Source organism: Drosophila sulfurigaster, chromosome 3 (genome assembly GCF_023558435.1).
Source record: "Drosophila sulfurigaster albostrigata strain 15112-1811.04 chromosome 3, ASM2355843v2, whole genome shotgun sequence".
NCBI classification, from domain to species: Eukaryota; Metazoa; Arthropoda; class Insecta; order Diptera; family Drosophilidae; genus Drosophila; species Drosophila sulfurigaster.
In genome coordinates, this window is record NC_084883.1 from 8746062 (window position 1) to 8773232 (window position 27171).

General features: G+C 36.1%; 6 protein-coding genes and 1 pseudogene across 6 annotated transcripts in view; 2 read left to right on the top strand and 5 right to left on the bottom strand.

The window, feature by feature from the left end:
• LOC133840395 (cytochrome P450 4e3-like) overlaps positions 1–18788 on the top strand; it is a 51359-nt gene extending 32571 nt beyond the window's left edge. The window contains exons 2-8 of the mRNA XM_062272204.1: positions 14929–15038; positions 15681–15966; positions 16024–16220; positions 16888–17076; positions 17884–18124; positions 18194–18373; positions 18450–18788. Of these exons, the coding sequence (XP_062128188.1) occupies positions 14929–15038; positions 15681–15966; positions 16024–16220; positions 16888–17076; positions 17884–18124; positions 18194–18373; positions 18450–18658 (1412 nt within the window). The 3' untranslated portion in view covers positions 18659–18788. The remainder of the gene's footprint in view (positions 1–14928; positions 15039–15680; positions 15967–16023; positions 16221–16887; positions 17077–17883; positions 18125–18193; positions 18374–18449) is intronic.
• On the bottom strand, positions 1845–2542 carry LOC133840409 (larval cuticle protein 1-like; annotated as a pseudogene).
• On the bottom strand, positions 8964–9644 carry LOC133840406 (larval cuticle protein 1-like). Its single transcript, XM_062272216.1, has 2 exons — positions 9502–9644; positions 8964–9441 (listed from the first exon to the last, which is right to left on the bottom strand). The coding sequence occupies exons 1-2, from the start codon at positions 9511–9513 to the stop codon at positions 9091–9093; spliced, it is 363 nt and encodes a 120-aa protein (XP_062128200.1). The 5' UTR covers positions 9514–9644; the 3' UTR covers positions 8964–9090.
• Positions 10922–11505, bottom strand: LOC133840410 (larval cuticle protein 1-like). The gene is made up of 2 exons (XM_062272218.1): positions 11403–11505; positions 10922–11345 (listed from the first exon to the last, which is right to left on the bottom strand). The coding sequence occupies exons 1-2, from the start codon at positions 11412–11414 to the stop codon at positions 10995–10997; spliced, it is 363 nt and encodes a 120-aa protein (XP_062128202.1). The 5' UTR covers positions 11415–11505; the 3' UTR covers positions 10922–10994.
• Positions 11902–12563, bottom strand: LOC133840404 (larval cuticle protein 2-like). Its single transcript, XM_062272214.1, has 2 exons — positions 12455–12563; positions 11902–12394 (listed from the first exon to the last, which is right to left on the bottom strand). The coding sequence occupies exons 1-2, from the start codon at positions 12464–12466 to the stop codon at positions 12038–12040; spliced, it is 369 nt and encodes a 122-aa protein (XP_062128198.1). The 5' UTR covers positions 12467–12563; the 3' UTR covers positions 11902–12037.
• Positions 13484–14260, top strand: LOC133840397 (larval cuticle protein 2-like). Its single transcript, XM_062272206.1, has 2 exons — positions 13484–13640; positions 13700–14260. Exons 1-2 carry the CDS (start codon positions 13629–13631, stop codon positions 14150–14152), a joined length of 465 nt encoding a protein of 154 aa, XP_062128190.1. The 5' UTR covers positions 13484–13628; the 3' UTR covers positions 14153–14260.
• Positions 18789–19033: 245 nt separating the features above from the next.
• LOC133844073 (probable cytochrome P450 4ad1) lies at positions 19034–23335 on the bottom strand. Its single transcript, XM_062277902.1, has 9 exons — positions 23066–23335; positions 21494–21603; positions 21155–21434; positions 20320–20389; positions 20125–20251; positions 19898–20062; positions 19594–19834; positions 19350–19532; positions 19034–19289 (listed from the first exon to the last, which is right to left on the bottom strand). Exons 1-9 carry the CDS (start codon positions 23229–23231, stop codon positions 19075–19077), a joined length of 1557 nt encoding a protein of 518 aa, XP_062133886.1. The 5' UTR covers positions 23232–23335; the 3' UTR covers positions 19034–19074.
• Positions 23336–27171: the final 3836 nt, after the last annotated feature.

Consider the following 27171-nt stretch of genomic DNA (forward strand, 5'->3'; position numbering starts at 1 on the left):
ATTTTAAAGCTAGAGTTGCCAATTTTGGTATATACAATAATAACTATAGTAGTTATGATTCCTGAAAATTTGGTTGCGATCAGATAAAAATTGTCGAAGTTATTAAAGAAATACTTTTGTATGGGCAAACACGCCTACTTACTAGGGGTCTGAGTTGCTTTGGCTGACAATCTGGTATATTGTGCGGTCTATGGTATATTTTGAATGCGGTACTATATCAATATACCAAATATACTATTTGGTATATTTTTAGTATTTTTGCAGTATATTTGGTACATTTTGAGAAAAATATCGCAAAATATATTTCTTTTATTCAAAATGGGTAGCGGGTATCTCACAGTCGAGTGCACTCGACTGTAGCTTTCTTACTTGTATAACTTTGTGCCGGCAGGAAATGTATGTAACAGGTAGAAGGAGGCATCTCCGACCCTATAAAGTATATATATTCTTAATCAGCGTCAACAGCCGAGACGATCTAGCCATGTCCGTCTGTCCGTCTGTGCGTCTGTCCGTCTGTCCGTATGAAACACTGGATCTCAGAGACTATAAGAGATAGAGCTATAATTTTTTTTCGACAGCATTTGTTATGTTTGCACGCAGATCAAGTTTGTTTCAAATTTTTGCCACGCCCACTTCCGCCCCCGCAAATCAAAAAAATCGAATAAAAAGCGTAATTTTAAAGCTAGAGTTGCCAATTTTGGTATATACAATAATAACTATAGTAGTTATGATTCCTGAAAATTTGGTTGCGATCAGATAAAAATTGTCGAAGTTATTAAAGAAATACTTTTGTATGGGCAAACACGCCTACTTACTAGGGGTCTGAGTTGCTTTGGCTGACAATCTGGTATATTGTGCGGTCTATGGTATATTTTGAATGCGGTACTATATCAAATATACTATTTGGTATATTTTTAGTATTTTTGCAGTATATTTGGTACATTTTGAGAAAAATATCGCAAAATATATTTCTTTTATTCAAAATGGGTAGCGGGTATCTCACAGTCGAGTGCACTCGACTGTAGCTTTCTTACTTGTATAACTTTGTGCCGGCAGGAAATGTATGTAACAGGTAGAAGGAGGCATCTCCGACCCTATAAAGTATATATATTCTTGATCAGCGTCAACAGCCGAGACGATCTAGTCATGTCCGTCTGTCCGTCTGTGTGTCTGTCCGTCTGTCCGTATGAAACACTGGATCTCAGAGACTATAAGAGATAGAGCTATAATTTTTTTCGACAGCATTTGTTATGTTTGCACGCAGATCAAGTTTGTTTCAAATTTTTGCCACGCCCACTTCCGCCCCCGCAAATCAAAAAAATCGAATAAAAAGCGTAATTTTAAAGCTAGAGTTGCCAATTTTGGTATATACAATATCTACTATAGTAGTTATGATTCCTGAAAATTTGGTTGCGATCAGATAAAATTTGTCGAAGTTATTAAAGAAATACTTTTGTATGGGCAAAAACGCGTACTTTCAAGGCGTCTTAGTTACTTTGGCTGACAATCTGGGTTATTGTGCCGTTTATGGTATATTTTGAATGCGGTACTATGTCGATATACCAAATATACCATTTGGTATATTTTTAGTATTTTTGCAGTATATTCGGTATATTTTGAGAAAATGGGTAGCGGGTATCTCACAGTCGAGTACACTCGACTGTAGCTTTCTTACTTGTTTATATGTATAATCGCCTCCTAATATCCAAAAATGTTTCTCACATCGGATACCTCTGTTAACTTTCCTTCTATGAGTTACATTCAATTGATGTTGACGCAAACTAAAAGTAGTTGGTATAAAAATGTCCAATCAACGATTCTAAAAAAAAAAAACCCCTAAACTGTTTGCATTATGCAACTTGCTGCATGTATTTTTATACTCGTATAAAATCATGTGTCATGAATGAAAAACTTAAATATTTTTGAAGTCAAGCAATAGTCATAGGTTGGGATGATCAATAGTTGAATGGCTTAGTGCTCAACCGAAGGATGAGCTGCGATCCAATCAAGGGCCTTCTGGATCTCAACTGGGATTGGGGGTGGAGTGGGCAGCACATCACCAGATGGCTGGAAACCATTCTCATCAGCCACATAGGTGATCTGGACATGCTCGCCTTCGGGGGGAGATGTAGCTGAAGCTGCCCTTGATGTTGCCGTACTCATCGCCGGAACGCTGGTCATTGATGCCATTCACTGTCTCCAGTTTGGACTCAAAGCCATCTGGACGGATATCCTCACTGCGAAGGACGACACCATCTACTTCGTCTACGACTGGCACACCTGGGAAGGCGGCGGCCAAGCCAACAATAGCGCAGATCATCAACTGAAATCGGATTTATTTTATTAGACATTGGAAGATCCTTTCTTCAAATAGTAGACTTACGAATTTGAACATTTTGTATATTGTGCAGTTATCGAAGAGCGAACCAACTTTGACTGATGATTTAGCATGGCATCATCTGCCTTTTTATACAAATTGTTATTGAACCCAAAGAGAGTTAGAAACCTTTTCAGTTGCAATATTAATGCAAAAAATTAACGAAAAACTGGTTTTGATGCCTTCAGATAAGCGACATAGAACTTGTTTCACATAGTTGCAAAAACAAAACCGCACCAAAATTGCAAATTGTGGGTTATCTTATATTGAACATATTAGAATTCAGTTATTTAAATATAGTTTCATATAATTTAATTTTGGTTAAAATCATCATATAATTTAATTTTGGTTAAAATTAAATTAGACATGAAACTCATACTAGTAATGAATTCTTCCCATTTTCTCCCATATTAAGACAGACCTTTGTTATGGAAATGTATTCCATGTATTTAAAAACATTTCAAATATAATAAAAAATATTTCCGGTATTTATTGTTACTAATTGAACGAGGCGATGGGAAATAATTTAATCAAGCAAATAAATGTTTGTTGATAACAAATGACAATGACGATACAATATTATTAAGTGAGAAAGCTGCTGTCGAGTGTGCTCGACTGTGAAATAATCGGTATCCATTTTTAATAAAAGCAAAACAGTACAGTATTTAAAAAAAAAAAAAACCAAATTAATAATGGGAAATCGTTGACTTTATTTGGCATACTGATATACTATTACATTGAGAATATATTATAGAATACAAAATATGATTCGATGATTCGAATAATCTGAAACATACTGCGTGCAAAAATAAAAATATTTATTGACAATATTTGGAAATGTTTAAATTTAATGTTTAAATTAAATTTCCATGTAGTAACCGTCGTCGCATGCAGACGTGTATTTATTGTGCTCCGGGAAAAAAATATTCAATAAGATCACATAAGTGCAGTGACTGGTTTAAAAAATCTACAATATCGCGAAAAGACGCTCTTTGCGATGAAATCGCTAATGTTTATATTGATTGTTTAATTAATTAATATAAATCATAACAATTAAAACTCTAACTAATCAATCTCGATTACAATGAGTCAAAACGACATTCGTGCACAACGTCACCGTGAGCAAGACGAGAGACGGCTCTCACAACAACGAAACAACGCGTACTTCTCTTTTAAAGCGACCGAATATAATGCAAGCTCTGATCAAGTGCGGTCAATTACCCCCAACTCGACCGAATTCTTAAACGTAGAGAGTAATAGAGCGCGCTCATGCTCTCCCTCGCTACCATCGATGTCTCTGCAGCCTAAGAGCGCAGTAACCAGCACCGCAATTTCGCTGACAACGTCAACCGTAACAACAACAACAACCGCAACTGTATCGACAGCGCGTTTAACGACATCATCAGCTAGCAGCGCAAACATTACTACGTCTGTCGCTGCGCTGCCCGAAAAAAGAACAAAAACAATGAACCTATTAAGCCGGCTGTGCAGACTGGTATGGATCGCTACATTCAAATTAAAAGAAAGATGAGCCCTCTAAATTCTCAACGCAAAATAACCCGTGGCAATGCTAGCCTAGCTGCAATAGAAACGGACATGAACTCGAACCGATTCAAAATCTTGGCAGACGCCTATGAGGTTGAGGCGGCCGAATCTACTGAAGTCGAGAAAAGGAAGCCAAAGCCTCCGCCTATTTATATACGAGAAAAAAGTTCTAATGTTCTCGTCAACAAAATTATTGAGCTTATTGGCAAGGATAACTTCCACATAATACCCCTTGTAAAGGGCAACATTCACGAAACAAAAGTTCAAATGAAGTCTGAAGATAATTACAGAGTATTATCGAAATATCTTACCGATAATAAAAAGAACTTTTACACGTATCAGCTTAAAAGCAGCAAGGGTTTGCAAGTCGTACTCAAGGGTATAGAATCTGAAGTAACGCCTGCAGAGATAACAAAGGCACTACAAGAGAAGGGATTTAGCGCAAAGACAGTCTACAATATCCTTAACAGGGATAGAAAGCCGCAGCCACTCTTTAAGGTTGAGCTCGAGCCAGACAATAAGCCCCTGAAGAAATACGAAGTGCACCCTATATACAATCTTCAGTTCCTGCTGCATCGCCGAATTACAGTTGAGGAACCGCACAAACGCAATGGTCCGGTACAATGTGCGAACTGCCAAGAATATGGTCATACAAGGTCATACTGTAAACTGCGCCCGGTGTGTGTAGTTTGTGGAGAGCTTCATGACTCCGCACACTGCCCAGCGAGCAAAGATGACTGCAACTCGAAAAAGTGCGGCAACTGCGGTGGCAATCACACTGCTAACTATAGAGGTTGCCCAGTTTATAAGGATCTGAAAAGCCGCATTCATCAAAAGGAATTACCGCCCGCACCCAAAATAAAACGTTGAAAGTCTCCAGATCAAACCCTGAAGTCTTCTTCTCGACTGCAGCCAGATCCTCACTAGGACCTATTAACTCTGACAAAAGTGTGACATACGCAAGCGCTTTAAAATCAGGACCGGCTATCCCTGCCTCAAAAGTTCATTTCTGCAATCAGCATACCAAGAACCGAACATGGCTCAGCAACATCAATCGCCGGAGCAGTCAAAAGCAACTTCGAAGCTATGATATGCAGCTTACAACAAAGCCTTACAGAATTTATGTCATTTATGCGCACAACTATGCAAGATTTAATGCGAAACCAAAATCTATTGATTGAAATGCTGGTTTCACAACAATCCAAATAATGACTCCCCTACGGATCTCTACGTGGAACGCTAACGGCGTTTCACAGCATAAACTTGAGTTAGCTCAATTCCTACTCGACAATCAAATCGACGTAATGCTGCTTTCAGAAACACACCTTACAAACAAATACAATTTTCATCTTCGAGGATATACTTTCTACGGAACAAATCATCCAGACGGTAAAGCACATGGTGGGACTGGAATTCTAATCAGAAGCCGTATTAAGCACTACTATCATAACAAATTTGCTAAAAACTACCTACAGGCCACATCTATAAACATAAAACTAAATACCGGCAACGAACTTACACTAGCCGCCGTATACTGCCCCCTCGCTTCACTATAGCTGAAGATGAGTTTATGCAGTTTTTCAACTCACTAGGAGACCACTTCATAGCAGCAGGAGACTACAATGCCAAGCACACACACTGGGGATCTCGTCTCGTGACTCCAAAAGGAAAGCAGCTCTACAATGCCATTATCAACGCCAAGAACAAGCTCGACTATGTTTCTCCTGGCACACCAACATACTGGCCGGCAGACCCAAAGAAACTGCCCGATTTAATAGACTTTGCGATTACCAAAAACATTCCAAAAATCTGATAAGCGCCGAATGCCTTTCGGATCTTTCATCTGACCACTCGCCTATACTGTTTATTCTACTCCGGCATCCAGGAACATTGGAACAATCACTAAAATTGACCTCACAGAAAACTAATTGGATTAAGTACAGAAAGTATATAAGCTCACACATTGAGCTAAGTCCCCATCTCAATAATGAAGCCGACGTAGACAGCTTTGTTAATTCACTGGAGTCTGTACTTGTCTCTGCAGCCCAAGCTTCAACACCTCAAACCATAAATACACAAAGCAATCGAAAGAAGACAAATCTACAAATCGAGCAGCTCGTCCTCGAAAAGCGACGCTTACGTCGAGAGTGGCAATTCCACAGATCGCCATCTTCTAAGCAACGTTTAAGACATGCCTCACGTGAACTTACTAAAGCTCTACAGCAAGAAGAAGCATATGTCCAACGCCACTACATAGAGCAATTGTGTACTTCTAGTACGAAAAACTCACTATGGAGAGCTCACCCTACTCTGAGCTCACCGAAAGAAGCCGTGATGCCTATAAGAAATCCCACAGGAGGCTGGGCGCGTAGCGATGCAGACAGAGCCAGCACGTTTGCCAACCACCTTAAAATGTATTCCAACCAAATCCTGCCACGAGTGCGTTTACTCTGCCGACTTTATCAAATGAGCCTCAGCTTCAACGTGAGCCAATCGAATTTCGCCCAAATGAAATCGTTAGCATCATCAAAAATCAACTGAATCCGAAAAATCCCCGGGATGCGACCTCATAACTCCCAAAATGATCATCGAGCTCCCATATTGCGCCGTTTGCACTATCACCCAGCTTTTCAACACCATTGCAAAACTTGGCTACTATCCAATGAGATGGAAGAAGTCAATTATAATAATGATAGCAAAGCCGGGAAAAGACCACACAGTCCCCACGTCGTATAGACCTATAAGCCTACTTTCATGCTTATCTAAACTCTTTGAAAAATGCGTTTTGATTCGGATAAACACGTACCTAAGACTCCAGGAAGGAATCCCGTCACATCAATTTGGGTTTCGTGAAAAGCACGGAACAATTGAGTAGGTCAACCGGATAACATCAGAAATTCGGAACGCGTTCGAAAAACGAGAGTACTGTACTGCCATATTTTTAGATGTCTCTCAAGCATTTGACAGAGTCTGGCTAGAAGGTCTAATGTACAAGATCAAGACAATGCTCCCCAGCAACACCCATAAGCTTTTAGAGTCTTACCTTTACGACAGAAAATTTGTTGTGAGATGCAACTCTGCTATATCTGATGTTTTCACTGTTGGAGCTGGAGTTCCTCAAGGTAGTGTGCTAGGGCCAACACTATACGTCCTCTACACAGCAGACATCCCGACAAGCACACGAATAACAACATCTACGTTTGCTGATGATACAGCTATTCTTAGCCGCTCAAAATGCCCGAGGCAAGCAACTGCGCAGCTAGCTCTTCATATGGTCGATGTTGAAAAATGGCTATCAGATTGGCGAATTAGAGTGAACGAACAAAAATGCAAGCACGTTACATTCACCCTGAACAGACAAAACTGCCCGCCGCTAACGTTAAACAACACTCCACTCCCGCAAGCAAACGAAGTGACATATCTAGGAGTACACCTCGACAGAAGACTCACATGGCGCCGGCACATTGAAGCCAAAAGAACACACCTAAAGCTAAAAGCCAGCAGCCTTCATTGGCTTATCAACGCTCGGTCTCCCCTTAGCCTTGAATATAAAGTCCTGCTGTATAACTCGGTACTAAAACCTATATGGATGCACGGCTCCCAATTATGGGGGAGTGCCAGCAATAGTAATATTGACATAGTCCAGCGAGCTCAGTCGAAGATCTTGAGAACCATCACCGGGGCACCGTGGTACGTTCGCAACGAAAACATACAACGCGACTTAAACATCCTACCAGTCAAAGAAGTGATCGCAGAACAGAAGGAAAAGTACTTTACCAAGCTACTGTTGCACCCTAACCACCTGGCGAGAGGTCTAACAAGGTTGAGCAATCAATCACGTCTTCGTCGTAATGACTTACCTACCCAGCGACCGACCTGAGGGACGCGCAACCAGAATGCAGTTTTAACACACTGTTAGCTAAATTTTAATGTTAAGATTCGTAAACTTATTGTTAGTCTCAAAATCTAGAGAAGATTCAATAAATAAAAGCAAAGTCCTCAAAAAAAAAAATGTGTTTGAGATTCATCTGGGAAATATAATCATATAATTATTTGCAATTGTTAATTTTCTTTGATCCCACTTATCATATGGTATTATCATGTGAACTAAAATTTTAATTTATGCACATACAATGAAAAAAAGTTTAAAACGAGGTGTCGAATAAAATGTATAAACCGGAATGTGTATAACATGTTAACTGGCAAGTTTTTTGATTTGTTTGAATGTTAGGTTATATAATAGGGTAGTTAGCTGGTATACAAAGCAAAACTATAGGATAATAATTATTAATTATTATTTAATTATTTACATGTTCCCTCTACTCGGATATACATATATTATAAATTACAATCAATCATTAAGAACGGCACTTATTATACGCGCTACCCATAGGGTAAAAGGGTATTATAACTTCGTACCGGTAGTACGCATCTACGAAACTGTAAAGTATATATATTCTTGATCAGCGTCAACAGCCAAGACGATCTAGCCATGTCCGTCTGTCCGTCTGTTTATCTGTCCGAATAACACCTGGATCTCAGAGACTATAAGAGATGGAGACATAATTTTGTTATGTTTGCAGGCAAATCAAGTTTGCTTAAAATTTTTGCCATGTCCACTTCCGCTCCCCCGCGAATCGATAAAATAAAACATGAAAAAACCCTTTGGTTTTTTAAATATTTTTGGCATAAATTAAAAGACAATAACAAAGGTATCATATAGTCTAATGTGCTCAATTACATAATGGAAGCGTCTCAGTTGCAGAATATACCAAGATTATGTATAATTTGTTCTATGTTATATAATATTATATATGAAATATACGCATAACCGGTCAGCTCTACAAAATTGTCACTTGAATAATTATAAACTTTGTTATATGATCGCCTAATATTTAAAAATGTTTAAGTCACAGTGGATCTTCTCACATCGGATACCTCTGTTAACTTTCCTTCTATGAGTTACATTCATTTGATGTTGGCACACCAGTAGCTGGTATAAAAGTGTCCAATCGATGATTACTAAAAAAACACCAAACTGTTTGCATTATGCAACTTGCTGCATGTATTTTTATACTCGTATAAAATCATGTGTCATGAATGAAAAACTTAAATATTTTTGAAGTCAAGCAATAGTCATATGTCGGAACGATCAATAGTTGAATGACTTAGTGCTCAACCGAAGGATGAGCTGCGATCCAATCAAGGGCCTTCTGGATCTCAACTGGGATTGGGGGTGGAGTGGGCAGCACATCACCAGATGGCTGGAAACCATTCTCATCAGCCACATAGGTGATCTGGACATGCTCGCCTTCGGGGGAGATGTAGCTGAAGCTGCCCTTGATGTTGCCGTACTCATCGCCGGAACGCTGGTCATTGATGCCATTCACTGTCTCCAGTTTGGACTCAAAGCCATCTGGACGGATATCCTCACTGCGAAGGACGACACCATCTACTTCGTCTACGACTGGCACACCTGGGAAGGCGGCGGCCAAGCCAACAATAGCGCAGATCATCAACTGAAATCGGATTTATTTTATTAGACATTGGAAGATCCTTTCTTCAAATAGTAGACTTACGAATTTGAACATTTTGTATATTGTGCAGTTATCGAAGAGCGAACCAACTTTGACTGATGATTTAGCATGGCATCATCTGCCTTTTTATACAAATTGTTATTGAACCCAAAGAGAGTTAGAAACCTTTTCAGTTGCAATATTAATGCAAAAATTAACGAAATACCGGTTTTTATACCTTCAGATAAACGACATAGAACTTGCTTTTATTTAGCAAAGCTGCAAAAAAAATCCGCCCCAATATTGCAAATTGTGGTTTGACTCATATTGAATATATTGGAATTTAGTTATTTAAATTAAATTTGAGCCCAGAAATTAATTTTTCCACTAATTTGCATTTATAAGCATCCAGAATTTGTTGTTCTCTATTGAATCAGGTTCTATTTGACATGAAGCAAATAGTGAATTTTTTTCGATTTCTCCCAAATTAAGACAGACGTTTGTTATGCTAATGTTTTTAAAATATTTCGAAACATTTTAAATATATTAACACTTTCGCTCATAATATATTTTATTCTAATGTTTCCGTTTTGTATTGTTACTTATTGAACGCGACGATAGGAAATAATTTAATCAAGAAAATAATTGTGTATTGATAACAAATATCAATGACGATAAAATATAATTATGTGAGAAAGCTACTGTTGAGTGTGCTCAACTGTGAGATATCCGATACCCATTTTTGACAAATTAAAATAGTGACAATTATATCGTAGGCTTTATTTGGTATATCGATATACTATGACATTGAAATATTCCTGATTGCAGATTTTGATTTAAATCAAAATTGATCTATGTGCAAAAATAAAAAGTGCTGTCAATAAAATTAGAGCTCAATCTCTTATAGTCTCTGATCGCTGATCAAGATATGTATATGTGTATACTTGAAGGGGTTGGAGATGCCTCCTTCTGCCTGTTACACATTGCAAAAATACCTTTCTATTCAACAAATAGCGATTGTAAAATTTGTGAAATGTATTAAATTGTACTAAGCCAATAAATTTATATCGAATGGCTGAGAATTGGATTGATTTAGTGTGCAAATCAACGTGGTTAATGCGATTAAAGAACTTAAGATTTTGAAAACATATTTATATTGCCCTATTCATAACTTCTATAAGTAATGTGGAATTAATGTCGAAACCGTTGGTAGAAGGCATATTTTTTGCACATATTTAAAGATTATTTTTATGCGAATGTTTTTAAATGTGTACGTATTTGTTTTCGAAGCCTGTTTTGAGAATCTGAAAAAACCGCATATTATCTAGAGATGTATCTTAAATTTACCAATTTAACTAGATTGATTTCTGAAATTTTGTTAACTAATTTTTCACCAACTTCATTTCCCAGAACTATTCGATTGAGATTCCTGTTCAGATCATAAGTAATTGTATTATATTTTCGTTATAATCAATTTGCAGCATATATTTTACTACTTTTTACTTAATTCATTTACTTTTGACGATTATAATATAAATGTTAGGACACTTGATTCCTTAGTGCTCCTCGTTGTAAGGATGAGATGCGATCCACTCGAGAGCCCTTTGAATTTCAGCAGGAATTGGTGGCGGAGTTGGCAGAACAGCACCAGTTGGTTGATAGCCGTTCTCATCGGCAATATAGGTTATTTCGACCGGCTCATCCTCGGGTGTGTCGAAACTGAAGCTGCCCCTAATGTTGCCATGTTCATCGCCAGCTCTATCCTCCTTGATGCCATTTGAAATCTCGAGATGGGTATTGAAGCCATCTGGGCGAATATCTTCACTGCGTGAGATTACTTCGGCGTTAACATCATCCAATTGTCCTGGATAAGCTGCAGCCAGGCAAACAAGAGCGCAGACCAAGATCTGAAATGTATTTTATTTTGTTAAAAAGTGATTTTTAGATGCACATCGCAACCTTACGATTTTGAACATTTCGGTTATTTTGCAGTGGTAGAACGGGGAACGATCGTTGACTGATGATCCACCTTGGGCTGCTATTGTCTTTTATACAACTCGAAGTCGATCTGATTGCATCACATAACATATAATATAATTTATAGTTTCGAGTCAACATGTTGATTTTTGCTTGATAGATTCTTGACAAGCTATTACCAAACTAGTTTACACTTTAAATAACTGCTAATAAACAGAGCTGACATAAATCAACGCAGAATGCGCCTGAAAGCAAAAGTGAAGATTGATCTTATTGTTTGCCATAATTATTAAGACTAGAAACCTCAAACATGAATTTATTTTTCAGACATCGATTATATGTTAGATTGGCATTCAAATGGTATTCTTCAACTCTTACTGATTATTTTAGTTCCTAAATTTTAACACTGTTATACATTTAACTACTCCATATTATTGATCATCAAGTTACCCCAAACTGACTTTCTCTTTTCTGATAAAACAATAATTTAATGATTGCCTTAGCAATTTGCTGCATATATTTTTAAAATCATACAAAAAATTAAATATTTTCGACTTTGAAGTATACTAGTTGTCCAGGGTCAAGCGGATTTGGTTCAGAAATTGACTGATTCATAATTGATTTAGTGCTTCTCCAGAGATGGGTGACCTGCGATCCAATCAAGGGCCTTCTGGATCTCAACTGGAATTGGGGGTGGAGTAGGCAGCACATCACCAGATGGCTGGAAACCATTCTCATCAGCGATATAGTTGATCACGACATGCTCGCCTTCGGGGGAGATGTAGCTGAAGCTTCCCTTGATGTTGCCGTGAACATCACCCGAGCGCTGGTCACTGATGCCATTGGTGGTCTCCAACTTGGACTCAAAGCCATCAGGGCGCACATCCTCACTGCGAGAGACGACATCGGCATGAACATCCCCACCGGGTAAGACACCTGGGTAGGCTGCGGCCAAGCCAACAATAGCGCAGATCATCAACTGGAATCGGAGTCAAATAATTAGCCACTTAGAGATCTTTGCTTCGAATCGTGTACTTACGAATTTGAACATTTTGGATATTGTGCAGTTGTAGATCGGGGAACGAACGTTTACTGATGATCTGACTTAGCAACAGCTGCCTTTTTATACTTCTTTCTCAGGTAGTCAAGTATCTATACATATATAGAGAGTTAGAACCTTTCCCCAAATTGTATATAATTTACATTTAGGTTTTGCAGGTTTTGCATCTTCACCAAACTCGTTTGCACTTCAAGTACGGTTAGGTGAATTCTGAAATAAAATGCAATGTGGTGACAGGTCTATCGGAGTTTCAAATTACTTAGTTTGAATGAGCATGAAATATGTTCTTGATAGCTTGAATTATTGCAATTTGATTATAGAACACTTTAAAGAGATGCATTTTGAAATAGAACTTCAATTTTAGTGCTCCATAAAGACGACTGAAAACTGACTTTTATAAGCTAGATAGAACTAGAACTAGATAGAACACTTTCTTTCATATACATAAAATATAATAATAATATTATAACGTTATTATATTATTATATTCTAGAACACAATTCGATTTCTTAATAATTTATTATTGCATACTTTTCAGTATTAATCAATATTTTATTGATGTGATAGAATATTATATAAAATGATGTGAATAATTTATTTGCTAATTTTTATATGAACAGTTCGATTTCTCAAAATTTTATTGTTGCATACTTTGCAGTATTAATCAATATTTCATTGATGTGATATATAGTATTTAAAATTTAGTGATTGAGTGAAACAAGTTTTGGTATTGAGCAAAAATAAGCGACTAACTTATGACGTCATTAATTTAACAAATTGTCATTTGACTCGGTTTGGTCTAATTTCGAAGCTGTTCAATAACTTGATTCCACTAACTAGATGACTTAGTGACAAATGGGCGCGGTTTTTGGCAACCAGTTCACAATAATGCACTTTAGCATTCATATCAATATTATGGCAGTAATTCAATAACTTTAACACAAAATAAAAAAATTAGTGGGAGCGTCTGTTAGACCCATAACTCATAGCCATAATAATTGTGCGATGCGCACGAACTGGTCTCAGAGTCTCCGAGCAGACACATCTTTTATTGTGTCCAAACACAGAGTTGACTGTATAAAAGCCACAGCACGAAAAGTGTTCGACATCAGTCATCGTTTGCTCCCAACGTTCTCTAACTGCACAACCAAAAATGTTCAAGGCTGTAAGTATCTAGTGCCAGCTCAAGGAATTTATAGTGGCTAACTGGGGATCTGTTTACAGTTGATCTTCGTCGCCCTTTTCGGCATCGCTTTCTCCTCACCACTTTCCAACAGTGCTCTTCGCTCCTTGGGTGCTATTGGTGCTAGGAAAGTGGTCCCAAAAGTGGTCGATGTCGCCCATGTTGCCGTCTCCCATGCCAGTGGCGATGATGTGCACGCCGAGACCTTGAACCGTTCCGATGATGTCCGCGCCGATGGCTTCAGCACCGTCTTGGAGACAAGCAACCACATCAGCGAGTCGAGGAACGGTGATGTGCATGGCAACATCCACGGAGACTATGGCTGGATCTCACCCGAAGGCGAGCACATCCAGCTCACCTATGTGGCTGATGAGAACGGTTACCAACCAAGTGGTGCCCATCTGCCAACTCCACCCCCAATCCCAGTGGAGATCCAGAGGGCTCTTGAGTGGATCGCATCTCATCCCCCAGCACTCGAGACCTACGAGCATTAAACATTGATTGATCCCTTTGAACGGACTTGGACTTATCTTTGGAATAACGTTGATGAAGAATAGTTTTTAAGTCTTTCGAGAATAAACTCAAATTGCAAACTCTTTAAATAGCATTTGTGTCATTATTTTCTCATTTAAGTAATTTATACCATAAATTGGTCAGTTTAAAAGCTGTTCAATTGATTTGAGAATCAAAATGACAATGTCAATAGCACTATAAATTAAAGATGCACAAATTGCTGGCAATAAAATATGGAATGCGACGGGATACAAGAAATGATATCATGGTAATAAATAATGTATACGATTTTGCTAAGGTGTTATTCTAAAACCTGATCAATTCATTATTTCATTTCATTTGCATTTCACCACACTCGCTTTATTGAACATTTGCTTAAACATTTAACGGCAAAATGCATTCAATAGAATGTGTTTTTTTTTTTAAATAATTGTGCACAATACACTTTGTCAAATATTTATTAGGCATTGTCTTTCTTTGGTATTATAACATTGATTTTTCTCAATTTTGTATGACCTTATGAAAATATGAATAACTTTACTTTACAGTTTTAATTTCACACTATTATTCTAGATTTTTTTTCAGTCAAATTGTAATTATAAATATCATTGCGACCGTCAAAGAAATAATTTCTTAATTCTTAATACAATGACCCCATTTAACTATTCAAATTATACTACTTCTAAACGAGTATAAGATAAGCATATCAAAATATGTTTTATTTATATATTTTTATATTTTTCTTTTTATAATACAGCTTATTTGAGAACACTATTAAAATGGGGCGAACAGTATGATTACAAAAACATGCGTCTTTGGGCTGGACCACTGCCTTATGTGTTAATAATGGAAACCAAGTATCTTGAGGTAAGTGAACGCTCTTTGTACTATTATAGGATCGCAAGGCATCTTTGTCTATAGTTGTTTATTCTGATTGACTCAGTTATTTATTCACTATGTAACTGAACTATTACCATTACCCAATCGACAAAAGAGAGTAAATGTTTAGACATCATCGCTATGAGGATGAATTTTCCATAATCGAGTGTCAAAATAAATTTTAAAAATCGTTTCTTTAATTAATAAGACTTTTAATTTTCTGACAAACACATGATTTTAAAAAAAGAGTCCATACATAACAAGATTCAAACCTATGTATGTAAGGCAATTACCTATTCACACAATTTATAGTATGCTTGATAAATAACATAAATAAAATTTTTTTATTTTTCATCTGAATGGCACAAGGCTCAATCTTCAAGTAGAGCGGTTGCCGAATCCAGTCTGTTTAGATATTGTTGTAATATCTTTCTATTTATATTAATTTTTTGGAGGAATTTAAGACCAATTAATACTGAAATTTTCTCACATACATTATTAACAAACAACTTCATTTAGAATATTACAATTGCTAGAAATTCTTAAGATATACGTAACCACTTTACCTGAATTAACCAAAAATGAAAAGTTTGTCAGTTGATTAATAAATTGTAATTTTTTTTAATTCAGCATGTGCTAAGCAGCACCTCTTTGGCATATAAAGAAGATCCTTATACCATGCTGTATCCCTGGCTGGGCAGAGGACTTCTGACTTCAAATGATCATCAATGGGCCGTACGTCGTAAGCTCATAACGCCTTCGTTTCACTTTAGAATCCTTAAGGACTTTCTGCATGTCATTAATGAGACAACTGGTCGCTTTATGACGCTACTGGAAAAAGAATCTGCTACAGCTCACAACCAGATGATCGATATTCAAGAACTGGTCACAAGGAATACTATTGACGTTATTTGTGGTAAGCACTGTTAACCTAATTCACAACTAGTTTCCCCTCAATTTGATATTCTTATAGAGACTGCAATGGGCTTTCGGGTCAACAGCATTGAGGGGAAACCTTCGCCGATAGTAGAAGCCATAAATATCCTCTGTCACATTATTCCCGAACGCGTATTTGCCATTGTGAAGCGCATTGACTTCTTCTTTAAAATGACCCCATTATACAAACAGCAGCAGGAGGCTCTGGCCACTTTACGTAAAGAGTTTGCAAAGGTAAAAATATGGCAAAGTTCTACGATTTTACATATTAGTTTACATATATTATTAATCAACTCCCATTGATTAAGCATACTTGTACAACTCTTTGTATACCCGCTACCCATAAAGTATATATATTCTTAATCAGCGTGAACAACTGAGATGATATAGTCATATAACATACATACGTCTGTCTATAGGTCTGTATGTTCGTCCGTCCGTCTATATGAGCACCGCAGAAATCTCAGAAACTATAAGAAATTGCGATACAATTTTTCAAGGTTGTTTCAAGTGTTTGTGACTCTCATTTGCGCCCCAAAAAATTGACGAAAACAAATAGCAAGCGTAATACAAATTATAACTACGAATTCCTAAAAATGTATTTGTATTCGAATGGGCAAAGTCTTCACTTACTACGGGTCTTGGTTGCTTTGACAATATGGTATATTTTGAACCCTATGGTATATATTAAATGTAGTACTATGTCAATGTACCAAATATAGTCCAAGGTTCATATTTTTCAATATATATTTTGTTGATATGCTTTAAGATTAATACCGCACATTTTTGCTTTTCCCAAAATCGGTAGCGGGTACCTTACAGTCGAGCACACTTGACTCTTTTACTTGTTTTGTTTTTAATAAGAAAATAATATAAAAGGGTTTTTTTTTTAAATTTGTAGATTATTGAACAGCGTCGCCTATTAATTAACTCTTCAAGTTATCAAGCGTCGTTAGAAAGTAATGATGACGTCTTCGAGTCCAAGCGTCCTAAAATGGCATTCCTTGACAATCTTCTGACGGCCGAGGTGGAAGGTAAACCAATGTCATTCCAAGACATTTTTGAAGAAGTTTCTACATTTATGTTTGAGGTAATTCATTTCACTTAATTAGCTCAATATCTAAAATAAGTTTCAACTTTCATATTTTATTACTCGAAATTAATTATTTTAAAGAAAAAGATCATTTGTGCGAATTGTGAACTTAAAAAAATTCCATTTAATAGTTTTGGGTGTAATTAAAATATCATTTTAGCGGACATTTTCGCTTCATATAAAATAAATAATTGAGTTTTCATTTAATTGTACTTTCAATTTAACACTTCTTTCTTGAGGCTATAAATTCCATTTAAAGAAAATAAAGATAGATGAATTAGCAAATAAAAAAATGTTGCTTCATCCATCTACCTTTATATGCATATGTATTCTTATATCTGATTCCATAAAATAATTAGCGCCAACGATTTTTTAACTTTAGTCCGTTTTTATTCACATGTTCCATTTATGATAAGTCGTTTTATTTTTGCAATCGATTGTTGTTCACTTACGTCTAATTGTTTGAACTCGGTAGCAACTCAAATTTTTGTGCTTGGATTAAAAAAACATGACTTAGTTTATTTTATGCCTTACAAATTAAAATTTAAACAAATTTATGAAAGTAAAGAATACTCGAGTTCTATAAAAATAATAGATAACATAAAATAATGCAAATCGGATTTAAAATAATGAACGAAGAGCGTCAATAAGTGAACTAAAGCCTAAAACGAACGATGAACGAAATCGAACTATCAACAACTTTGGGAACAAAACCGAATAAATTAAATAATTCAATAAAATTTAAAGGATGTTTACATAACGCACCTACATATAATAATAAAACTTTCACACGTTTTTCTATAGGGTCACGATACTACGGCCTCGGCCATAACATTTGCCATTTTGTGTATGGCATTAACGCCCGAGACTCAACAAAAGGCATATGAGGAGCAACTGAAAATCTTTGGGGATGATAAAACAAGTCATCCCACATACGATAAAGTGCAAGAGATGAAGTATCTGGATCTGGTGATCAAGGAGACAATGCGACTTTTTCCCAGTGTGCCATACATTTTTCGCTTTATTCGCAATTCGACTGTAATTTGTAAGTTTTAATGTAATTGCAATAAAAAATTCTTATTAATCGTTAATATTGAACTATATTACAAACTAGTGGATAAATACTTGCCGAAAGGAACGACAATTGCATTGCCCATTCTGTCAATCGGACATAGTCCACACAGTTTTGATGCACCTTTTGAATTTCAACCCGAACGCTTCGAGGTTGACAAACGCTCCCAAGCAAGTGCCTTCGATAATGTGCCCTTCAGTGCCGGACCCAGGAACTGTATAGGTACATATTTACATACATCGATATATGTATCTACATTTAAAATGAAACTTGTTCATATAATTTTCATTTACTTTAGGTCAAAAGTTTGCGCTGCTGGAGCTTAAAGTGACGCTGTCAAAAATAATTCGCAAATTTCAAATTCTGCCTGCTCCTTTGTCGAAGCAGACCATAGCTCAAATCTTCGATTCTCGCTATCGACCTGGACCGCAAGAAGTGAAACTCCAAGTGGCCCTAACGCTCAAGTCCATGACAGGAGTTTTAGTTCGACTCCAAAAGCGACCATAACACAAACTTTTTTTATTTTTTATTATTCTCTAATTTTTGTTTAATTTACGGCGTGGCTTTATTATATTTCCTTAAGATTAAGGTGATAATATTTTAATAATACAATAATAAACAAGGAATAATCCTAAAATATACCAAAAATATAGCTTTTTGGTATATTGTAGTTATAAAAAATATTTCTTTAATGACTTTTAAAGTTTTAATCTGATTACAACCAAATTTTCAGAAATCGTAAAGACTATAGTTATTATAGTATATACTTTTTAGAGTCGAAGATGTCTCCTTCTCCCTGTTACATACATTTCTTGGGTGCACAAACATAATACAATACAATACAATATAAAAATCAGGTGCACTCAATACGAAAGACAATGAAATTTCTTAAGTGCAATCTTTAATAAATATCAAAATAACATTTACAATCGTTTCTTAAGTCTTATTTGAATGCCGTTCTCAGATTTAAGAGTGACACGTATATTAAATATAGGATCGTATTCAGTCTCCGGTACACAATCGATGCGTGTATGGTCATTGATGCCAGGCGGCAAATTATCCACCGGGGGCAGTATTTCAAAGTGACGCACTAACTGAGAAAGAATCGCCTGCACCTCATACATGGCAAACTTCTCGGCTGGAAATTAAAGTGATTGTTAAAATATTGTAATACAAAAATTAAATAAATTTGGTTTACCAATGCAACGTCTGGGTCCAGCACTAAATGGCACACTCTTGAATGCATCGATGCCCGTGTTCTTTTCAGCATCCTCGAAGCGTTCAGGTCGGAAGACACAAGGCTCTTCAAAGTAACGCTCATTGTAGCCCATTGCAAGAAGGCACATCATCACTGTCGTACGCTTGGCCACTTTGGTGCCATCTAGATAAGAATGAGATTCAATAAGAATTCGAACATTCGATGAATCCTCCAAAATACTCACTGATGTCAATTGATTTGCGATTGGTTCGCGCTATGATTGGCACAGCTGGGAACAGACGCAAAGTCTCACGAATAACCAGCTCCAAATAGTGCATTTTCTGTAATCGTTCAATATCTGATTCGCCACTCAGATCTTTGCCAAATATGCGCACTTGTTCCTCATAGACTTTTTGTTGAATATGTGGATGGCGAGAGAGAGTATAGACGGCGAAGGAGATTGCCGAGGCAACGGTATCATGTCCCTACAATAATAAACAGGGAAATTATTCAATGATTCATTCCATTCCGTTACACTTAAAACTTACCGTAAATATAAATGTTGAAAGTTCTTCGACAATTTCTCGCTCCTTCAGCGCACGTCCATCGAGCTTGGCACCCAATAAAATATCGAGGAAGGGTTTATTGATAGGCTCGCTGTTATTGGGCTTCGCATTAGCTTTCGCTAATTGATGACTGCGTTGTTCAATGATCTAATGAAAGAATCGTAAATAATCCATACGATTATCAAGCAATCCATTCAGCTTATACTTACCCTCTTAACCTCATTTCTAAGTAGTTGCAATGCTCGACGTTGCTTCAAATAGTACGGAGTCAGTCGGAAAAGCGCATCGAAACGCTTTACAATGCTGAAAGTGCGCTTCTGCACAACATCACAGAGACTGCCATATGAAGCAAAATGTTAATAAAGCAAATATTGGCAGAGTGGTTAACGATCCAAATCACTTACTCTTCGATTGCAATGTGCAAATTTGAGGGCTCGTCATTCAGCGAGTTGCTAGCCAAGCCTGTTGCATTTTCTAGAAGGATTAAGAGATTACACTTGGCATTGTAAATATTTCTCATTGAAAAAGCATCTATAGTATGCACTATTTTTGTACATCAATTTATGAAAAGCTATTTAAATAATTTAATTTCGATTTTGCATGTGCATATCTTACATCAAATATATAATTTGTGATTGAATTATAAGTCAACAATTTAAGAGTAGAAAATTAAACCAGTGGGGTCTTAAATCTTGTTGTTCTACTTTACATTTACGCTCTTTTTATGCTAACAAATGTTTAATATATTTGATAAGTTAAAGTTGATCAATGATTGAGTTCTTACACAAAGTTTTCTTCCATCAATTACTATATGTCTACCAAGAGTGTAAGTAGAAAAATAACAAGCTGTGAGATTCTTAAATCTTGTTCTGAGTTGTGCCACTTCTCCTTTACAATTATGTAAAAAGCTTGGCAGAATTTTGAGTGTACATTGCTGTTTAGCATATTCGAAATGCTCCCTTAAAGATGCTCATATTTTGGGCGCTGTGAAACTTTGTGACCGCACAATCTATGGTACTTGTACCCATATTCTAGGCAATAAATCTTATTTATAAAATGGTCGTAATAAATTACAAAAATAAACGAGTGCAACGGCATTAGGCCCGCTCTCTTTGGTCTAACCATACGAGTAGGGATGGAGAAAGGCAAAGCGAAAAAAAAACAATAGCCATGACAAATGCTTAAAGTTTTTTCAAGCTGGCAAAAGGCAACAGGCAATAGGTAACAGGCTCCACCTACCACACACAATATCCAGGGTACACTTGGCAACCAGCACCTGGGCATCGAGGGGCTGCAGTGTGTCCGCCTGTTGGTCGAGCTTCTTCACAAACCTCTCGCTTGTTCGATGCACCACACGCAAATAACCTTCGATTGCGGACCTCTCAAAGGCAGGAACATAGAGCTTCTGGTGCTTCAGCCAACGAGCGCCGGAGCTGGTGAGCAGACCATCGCCCAGCCAGGGTCGAAGAAAGGAGTACAAGTGCTCCTTGTAGAGAAGTGATGTGCTGGACAACATATTCTGGTCAAAGGGCAATAAATTTATAATCAAGTTTTCAATTTCGAACTAGTTTGACTTACCTGAATTTCAGCTGGATCACTGAGTATCATGTGATATTGCAATAACACCAGCGAACGATAGCCTTGAAAATCATATTTTCGGCAATACTGCAAGATTTTCTTTGGGTATTCTGTTAAAGATGTAAAATATGTATTGACATAAAATAAGTAATTTAATCAATTTTCTTGGATGTACTTTACTAAACTTTAAACTCTATATATTTTTCAGCACTCGCATCTTTAGAGCCATATCGTTAGTTTGCATAAAATATTGGTAAATATATAAAGGAAAATGAGCAAAAGCTGCCATCGCACAATGACTGGATCAAGCATCTATTAAATCGCAATGAAAGTATCGTCAAGCTAGAACTGAGAGATTGAGTTGAAGTACAATGGCTACGCACTGAGGCATTCAATGCTATCCAAGCATGGCAAAACTATCAATTGTTGTGCATCATTTCTATTCGGTCTATTGTGCATTTGGAATGATTACTCAGCAGTCTCGAGTAAGAAAACAGCACTAAAATTATTCCTCGAATTGCAATTGGGGACCGCCGATTGTCTGGAGGGAAATCTGCCGCATAAAAAGATGCTCTGATATCTGATGGAAATTTCAAGAAAATCTTGTACAGAAAATAAATACGGCTCTGGCTGCATTTTTCTTTGAATATGAAATTCAGTGCAATGAATAATATGCGTTTTTATACCCGCTACCCATAGGGTAGAAGGGTATTATAACTTTGTGCCGGCAGGAAATGTATGTAACAGGTTGAAGGAGGCATCTGCGACCCTATAAAGTATATATATTCTTGATCAGCGTCAACAGCCGAGACGATCTAGCCATGTCCGTCTGTCCGTCTGTGTGTCTGTGTGTCTGTGTGTCTGTGTGTCTGTCCGTCCGTCCGTATGAAACACTGGATCTCAGAGACTATAAGAGATAGAGCTATAATTTTTTTTCGACAGCATTTGTTATGTTTGCACGCAGATCAAGTTTGTTTCAAATTTTTGCCACGCCCACTTCCGCCCCCGCAAATCAAAAAAATCGAATAACAAGCGTAATTTTAAAGCTAGAGTTACGAATTTTGGTATAGACAATAATTACTATAGTAGTTATGATTCCTGAAAATTTGGTTGCGATCAGATAAAAATTGTCGAAGTTATTAAAGAAATTCTTTTGTATGGGCAAAAACGCCTACTTACTGGGGGTCTTAGTTGCTTTGGCTGACAATCTGGTATATTGTGCCATCTATGGTATATTTTGAATGCGGTACTATATCGATATACCACATATACCATTTGGTATATTTTTTTTAGTATTTTTGTAGTATATTTGGTATATTTTGAGAAATATACCGCAAAATATATTGCTTTTATTCAAAATGGGTAGCGGGTATCTCACAGTCGAGTACACTCGACTGTAGCTTTCTTACTTGTTTTTCTTCAGCTGAAAACGAAACGGCAACGGCATTTAAAATGATTTACTTTCCTTGAATCTATAAATTGCAATTTTGGTTCGCCTTGAGCAGAGTACAAGTACTTCTGATGCACTTGACTAAATAGTTCATAAATATAGGTTGCTGGTTATCTACTCACCAGCTGGCTTGAGTCCAAACTGAAAGAGATTGCCGACAAATGGATATGGCGTCGGGCCCGGTATCATTTCCATTATACCCGCCATGTGATCCAAGTAATTGAATATCCGCACACCCTTAAAAACCAAAAGGGTGGCCAATATAATGGCCGCTGCTACGAGGAACATTTCTATCACTTTTGTTATATACTACGCAGTTGAGTGAATAATTTCTCGTTTTGCGGTTTAGCATTAGTGTCCGTTCAATTTGCGAAAGGTTTGGTAACTGATCCACTCACACGAAATGTCTTGAGTTATTGCCAAATTTCGTGGTCAAACCAGCGATAACATCATTGATAAGCTGCTATCTATATTACACTTAGCTACTCTATGAAGATATAATATGCACAAAATAAGTATGTCGATCTAAAATTAATTTGTAATGCAATAAACCGGCAACACTTATCACTGGTTGTAAAAATAATCATTCCTAATTGCATGTTCAATTATGACACTTGAATTGGTAGTTGTGCTAGCTAGTTTAAGTTTGTTCCCCGTAGTAATTGGCTAATTAAGTTGTCAATTGACTCACCGTGAATTCAGATTATGACGTGGAAGTTTAAAGTACACTGCTGGCCTGATAATTGTTATCAGATTGTTAAACAACTTCAAAAGTCTGTGAGTCAAAACTAAATAGGGTGACCTAAATAAACCATTTTAAAATTAAAAGTCAATAAAAATAATATAAGAGGCAAATTATCGATTTCAATTCAATTAGTAAGTATTATTAAAAGCAATTATATATATGTTCTTCAACTAGATTCAATGTAATAGTTAAAAAAGAAGTAACAACATTTCAAAGAAAATAATACTTAACTTAATTGTATTAGTTGAAATCGAAAAAAAATGAACAAATAAAATTATTTGTGTATATGACATCCAATCGAAAAATCCAAGATCAAAACCACAATTTCATACAATCATTGTATACTTTTAGGCGCTACTGAAAAATGTTATCTTAGTTTGTCCGGTTAGCGTTAATAAGTTATTCTCTTCAATGATCAAAGAGATGCCGTAGGCGCGACTCTCTTGTTGTTTTACGTAAACCATCAATTAAGTTTTGAAAAAAATATTGTTATTTTTTCTTTTTTTTTTTTTAAATTGGTTTCGCATAAGAATCATAAACGAAATTAATTAGTATTAAATAATTTTTTTATTTTTTAAGTTTTGACATGAGTTGAGTTGACAGAGTTTTCCCTAGAATGCGTTTTTATGGTGCTTTATTAGTTCTGATATCTTACTTAATAAATCTGATATCTAAGAAAACAAGTAAGAAAGTTACAGTCGAGTGTGCTCGACTGTGAGATACCCGCTACCCATTTTTAATAAAGGCAAAATATTGCGGTATCATTTTCAAAATATACCGAAAATACTAAAAAAAAAATACTAAAAATATACCAAATGGTATGTTTGGTATATCGATACAGCACACCATTCAAAATATACCATAGACGACACAATGTACCAGATTGTCACCCAAAGCAACTCAGACCCCTAGTAAGTAGGCGTTTTTGCCCATACAAAAGTATTTCTTTAATAACTTCCACAATTTTTATCTCATCGCAACCAAATTTTCAGGAATCATAACTACTACAGTAATTATTGTATATACCAAAATTCGTAGCTCTAGCTTTAAAATTACACTTGTTATTCGATTTTTTTGATTTGCGGGGGCGGAAGTGGGCGTGGCAAAAATTTGAAACAAACTTGATCTGCGTGCAAACATAACAAATGCTGTCGAAAAAAAATTATAGCTCTATCTCTTATAGTCTCTGAGATCTAGGTGTTCATACGGACGGACGGACAGACACACAGACACACAGACACACAGACACACAGACGGACAGACGGACATGGCTATATCGTCTCGGCTGTTGACGCTGATCAAGAATATATATACTTTATAGGGTCGGAGATGCCTCCTTCTACCTGTTACATACATTTCCTGCCGGCACAAAGTTATAATACCCTTCTACCCTATGGGTAGCGGGTATAAAAACAATTTTATATGTTTAATTATATTTTACCTCTATTTCTATGTGTTCACTTTAGTAATTAACTGTAGAATCATCAACCAAGAACATCTAAAATTTGTATATTCATAAATAACCTAACTACTTCGACTCCTCAAAACACTTTTTGACAAGCACCTATGCTGTGCACAAAACTTGTTTGGGAATGTTCAAGCTAATTAAAAATTATACATAGAATATAAGATGTATGTATAAGAGAGATACTTGTATAAGGGTTACGCTCTTAGCGATAATAGCAGTCCCCGTATGAGAGAGCAGACTGGTTGTAAATTATTCGTTTAGCAACTTTTGTTTATGTTTTGCTTGTTTTGTTTGTTAGCACGTTCTCATTTTCACAGTGCTTCAGCCGACACTCAATATAATGAACTCAGCATTTGATAAAACGATATTTCAATGCATTCGATTGGCTAATTTGTATACATACCGCTATATCAAATAATTTCCATATTTTTAATTCTACAGTAGAACTATACCTCAATTAAAACTAGGGATTATTCAACGTTATTGAATTGGTATTAAAATGCACAACCATGCAAGCAATGAGAATCAAATCAGTTGAGTTATTAATTGTATAACCCGTCCAACAATGTGTGTCAGAAATATACATGTAAATATAAAATACTTACATTTGATTTCAAAAACTACTATTAGTGTCAGACACAATAAGTTTTGAATATACATACATACGTAGATTTAGATTATTTTCAATTTCCACCCACATTACACAAAAAATGTCAATTTGTCCATAGATGGCATTAAAAATGTATATTCCATTTATATAATAAACAAATCACTCTATAATTGTTTTCCTAAAGTTCTATTAAAATATAATAATGTAATAATGTTATATTCTATAAATCGACTACAAATCAGGTTTATGTATTCAACAACAGGTAGAAAAGATTGGACAGAAGAATGTTTTTATTTATGACGAGTCATTATTATATGACCTAATACAAGTCTAATCGATTACTTTAAAAAAATATAAGATTTAACAGACGATCAAGGTTCACATGAAACATGTTTCTGACACAACAAAAAACAAATAAGAAATCTATTATTAAGGGGGCTCGACTGTGAGATACCCGCAACCCATGAAAGCAAAACGTTCCCTTATTATTCTTGGAAAATACCAATTTCATATACCGTAAATATGCAAAAATAAACCATATGTTTTAATTGGTATATCGATATACTCTACATTCAAAATAAACCATAGAGTGCAGAATATACTAGATTGTCAATCAAATCAGCTAAAGCTTGACTGCAGCAACCTTTTTGTGCCTTATTCAATTTTTTTTATATAACTTAAAATTTTTATCTGATCACAACCAAATAGGTAATGATAAATAAATAAATGTTATTAATGTTATTATTATATGTACCATCAATTTCAAACTTTAAAATTTCGTTTGCTATTCGATTTTTTCGATTTACTGGGGCGGATGTGGGCATGTCTCAAATCTACGAGCAACTACTCTATCAATTTATAACTCTATCTCTTGTAGTCTCTGAGATGTACAGGTATTCACACGAACAGAGAGACAGACAATCATGCCTACATTGTCTTGTCTGATTACGCTAATCTAGATAATACATATATTGTTAATGGTCAAAGATGCCTTCCTCTACATTGTTTTGTAGTTACAAACTTCTTTATGTGTAGCAGGTATAATCAATCTGGTTTTATCACACTAAATCACACTAGTATTACTGAAAATGTTTAAAAAAAAATCGCTTGCGTTTAAGAAAAAATATTGTGAAATAAAATCAAAAAGATTGTTTTATTATTTGTGTTTACAGAGTGCACCATCGAAAACTTTGTACTTTGTTCTGCCTGTTTTATCAGTAGAATCATAGTTCAAGTGCAATCCTCCGTCTGGCGGGATACTAAAACAAATTAGAACTCGTTTTGAGTGTATTTGCAGACCACCATAAGATATATTTTATTTATCATTATAACTATTCATGCAGATGAAACAGAAATCTCGTCTAAGTTTGGCGATATACACTCTCTTGTTTTTCTGCCGAGTCAT

What these genes read in the sequence shown, in the direction of transcription:
- LOC133844073 (XM_062277902.1), bottom strand. Translation starts at nt 23,231, where the DNA reads ATGTTCCTCGTAGCAGCGGCCATTATATTGGCCACCCTTTTGGTTTTT. An exon ending in GTTTGGACTCAAGCCAGCTG is followed by an intron (nt 21,604 to 23,065) that starts GTGAGTAGATAA and finishes CATCTTTAACAG; the next exon opens with AATACCCAAAGAAAATCTTG. An exon ending in TACCCTGGATATTGTGTGTG is followed by an intron (nt 20,390 to 21,154) that starts GTAGGTGGAGCC and finishes TAATCCTTCTAG; the next exon opens with AAAATGCAACAGGCTTGGCT.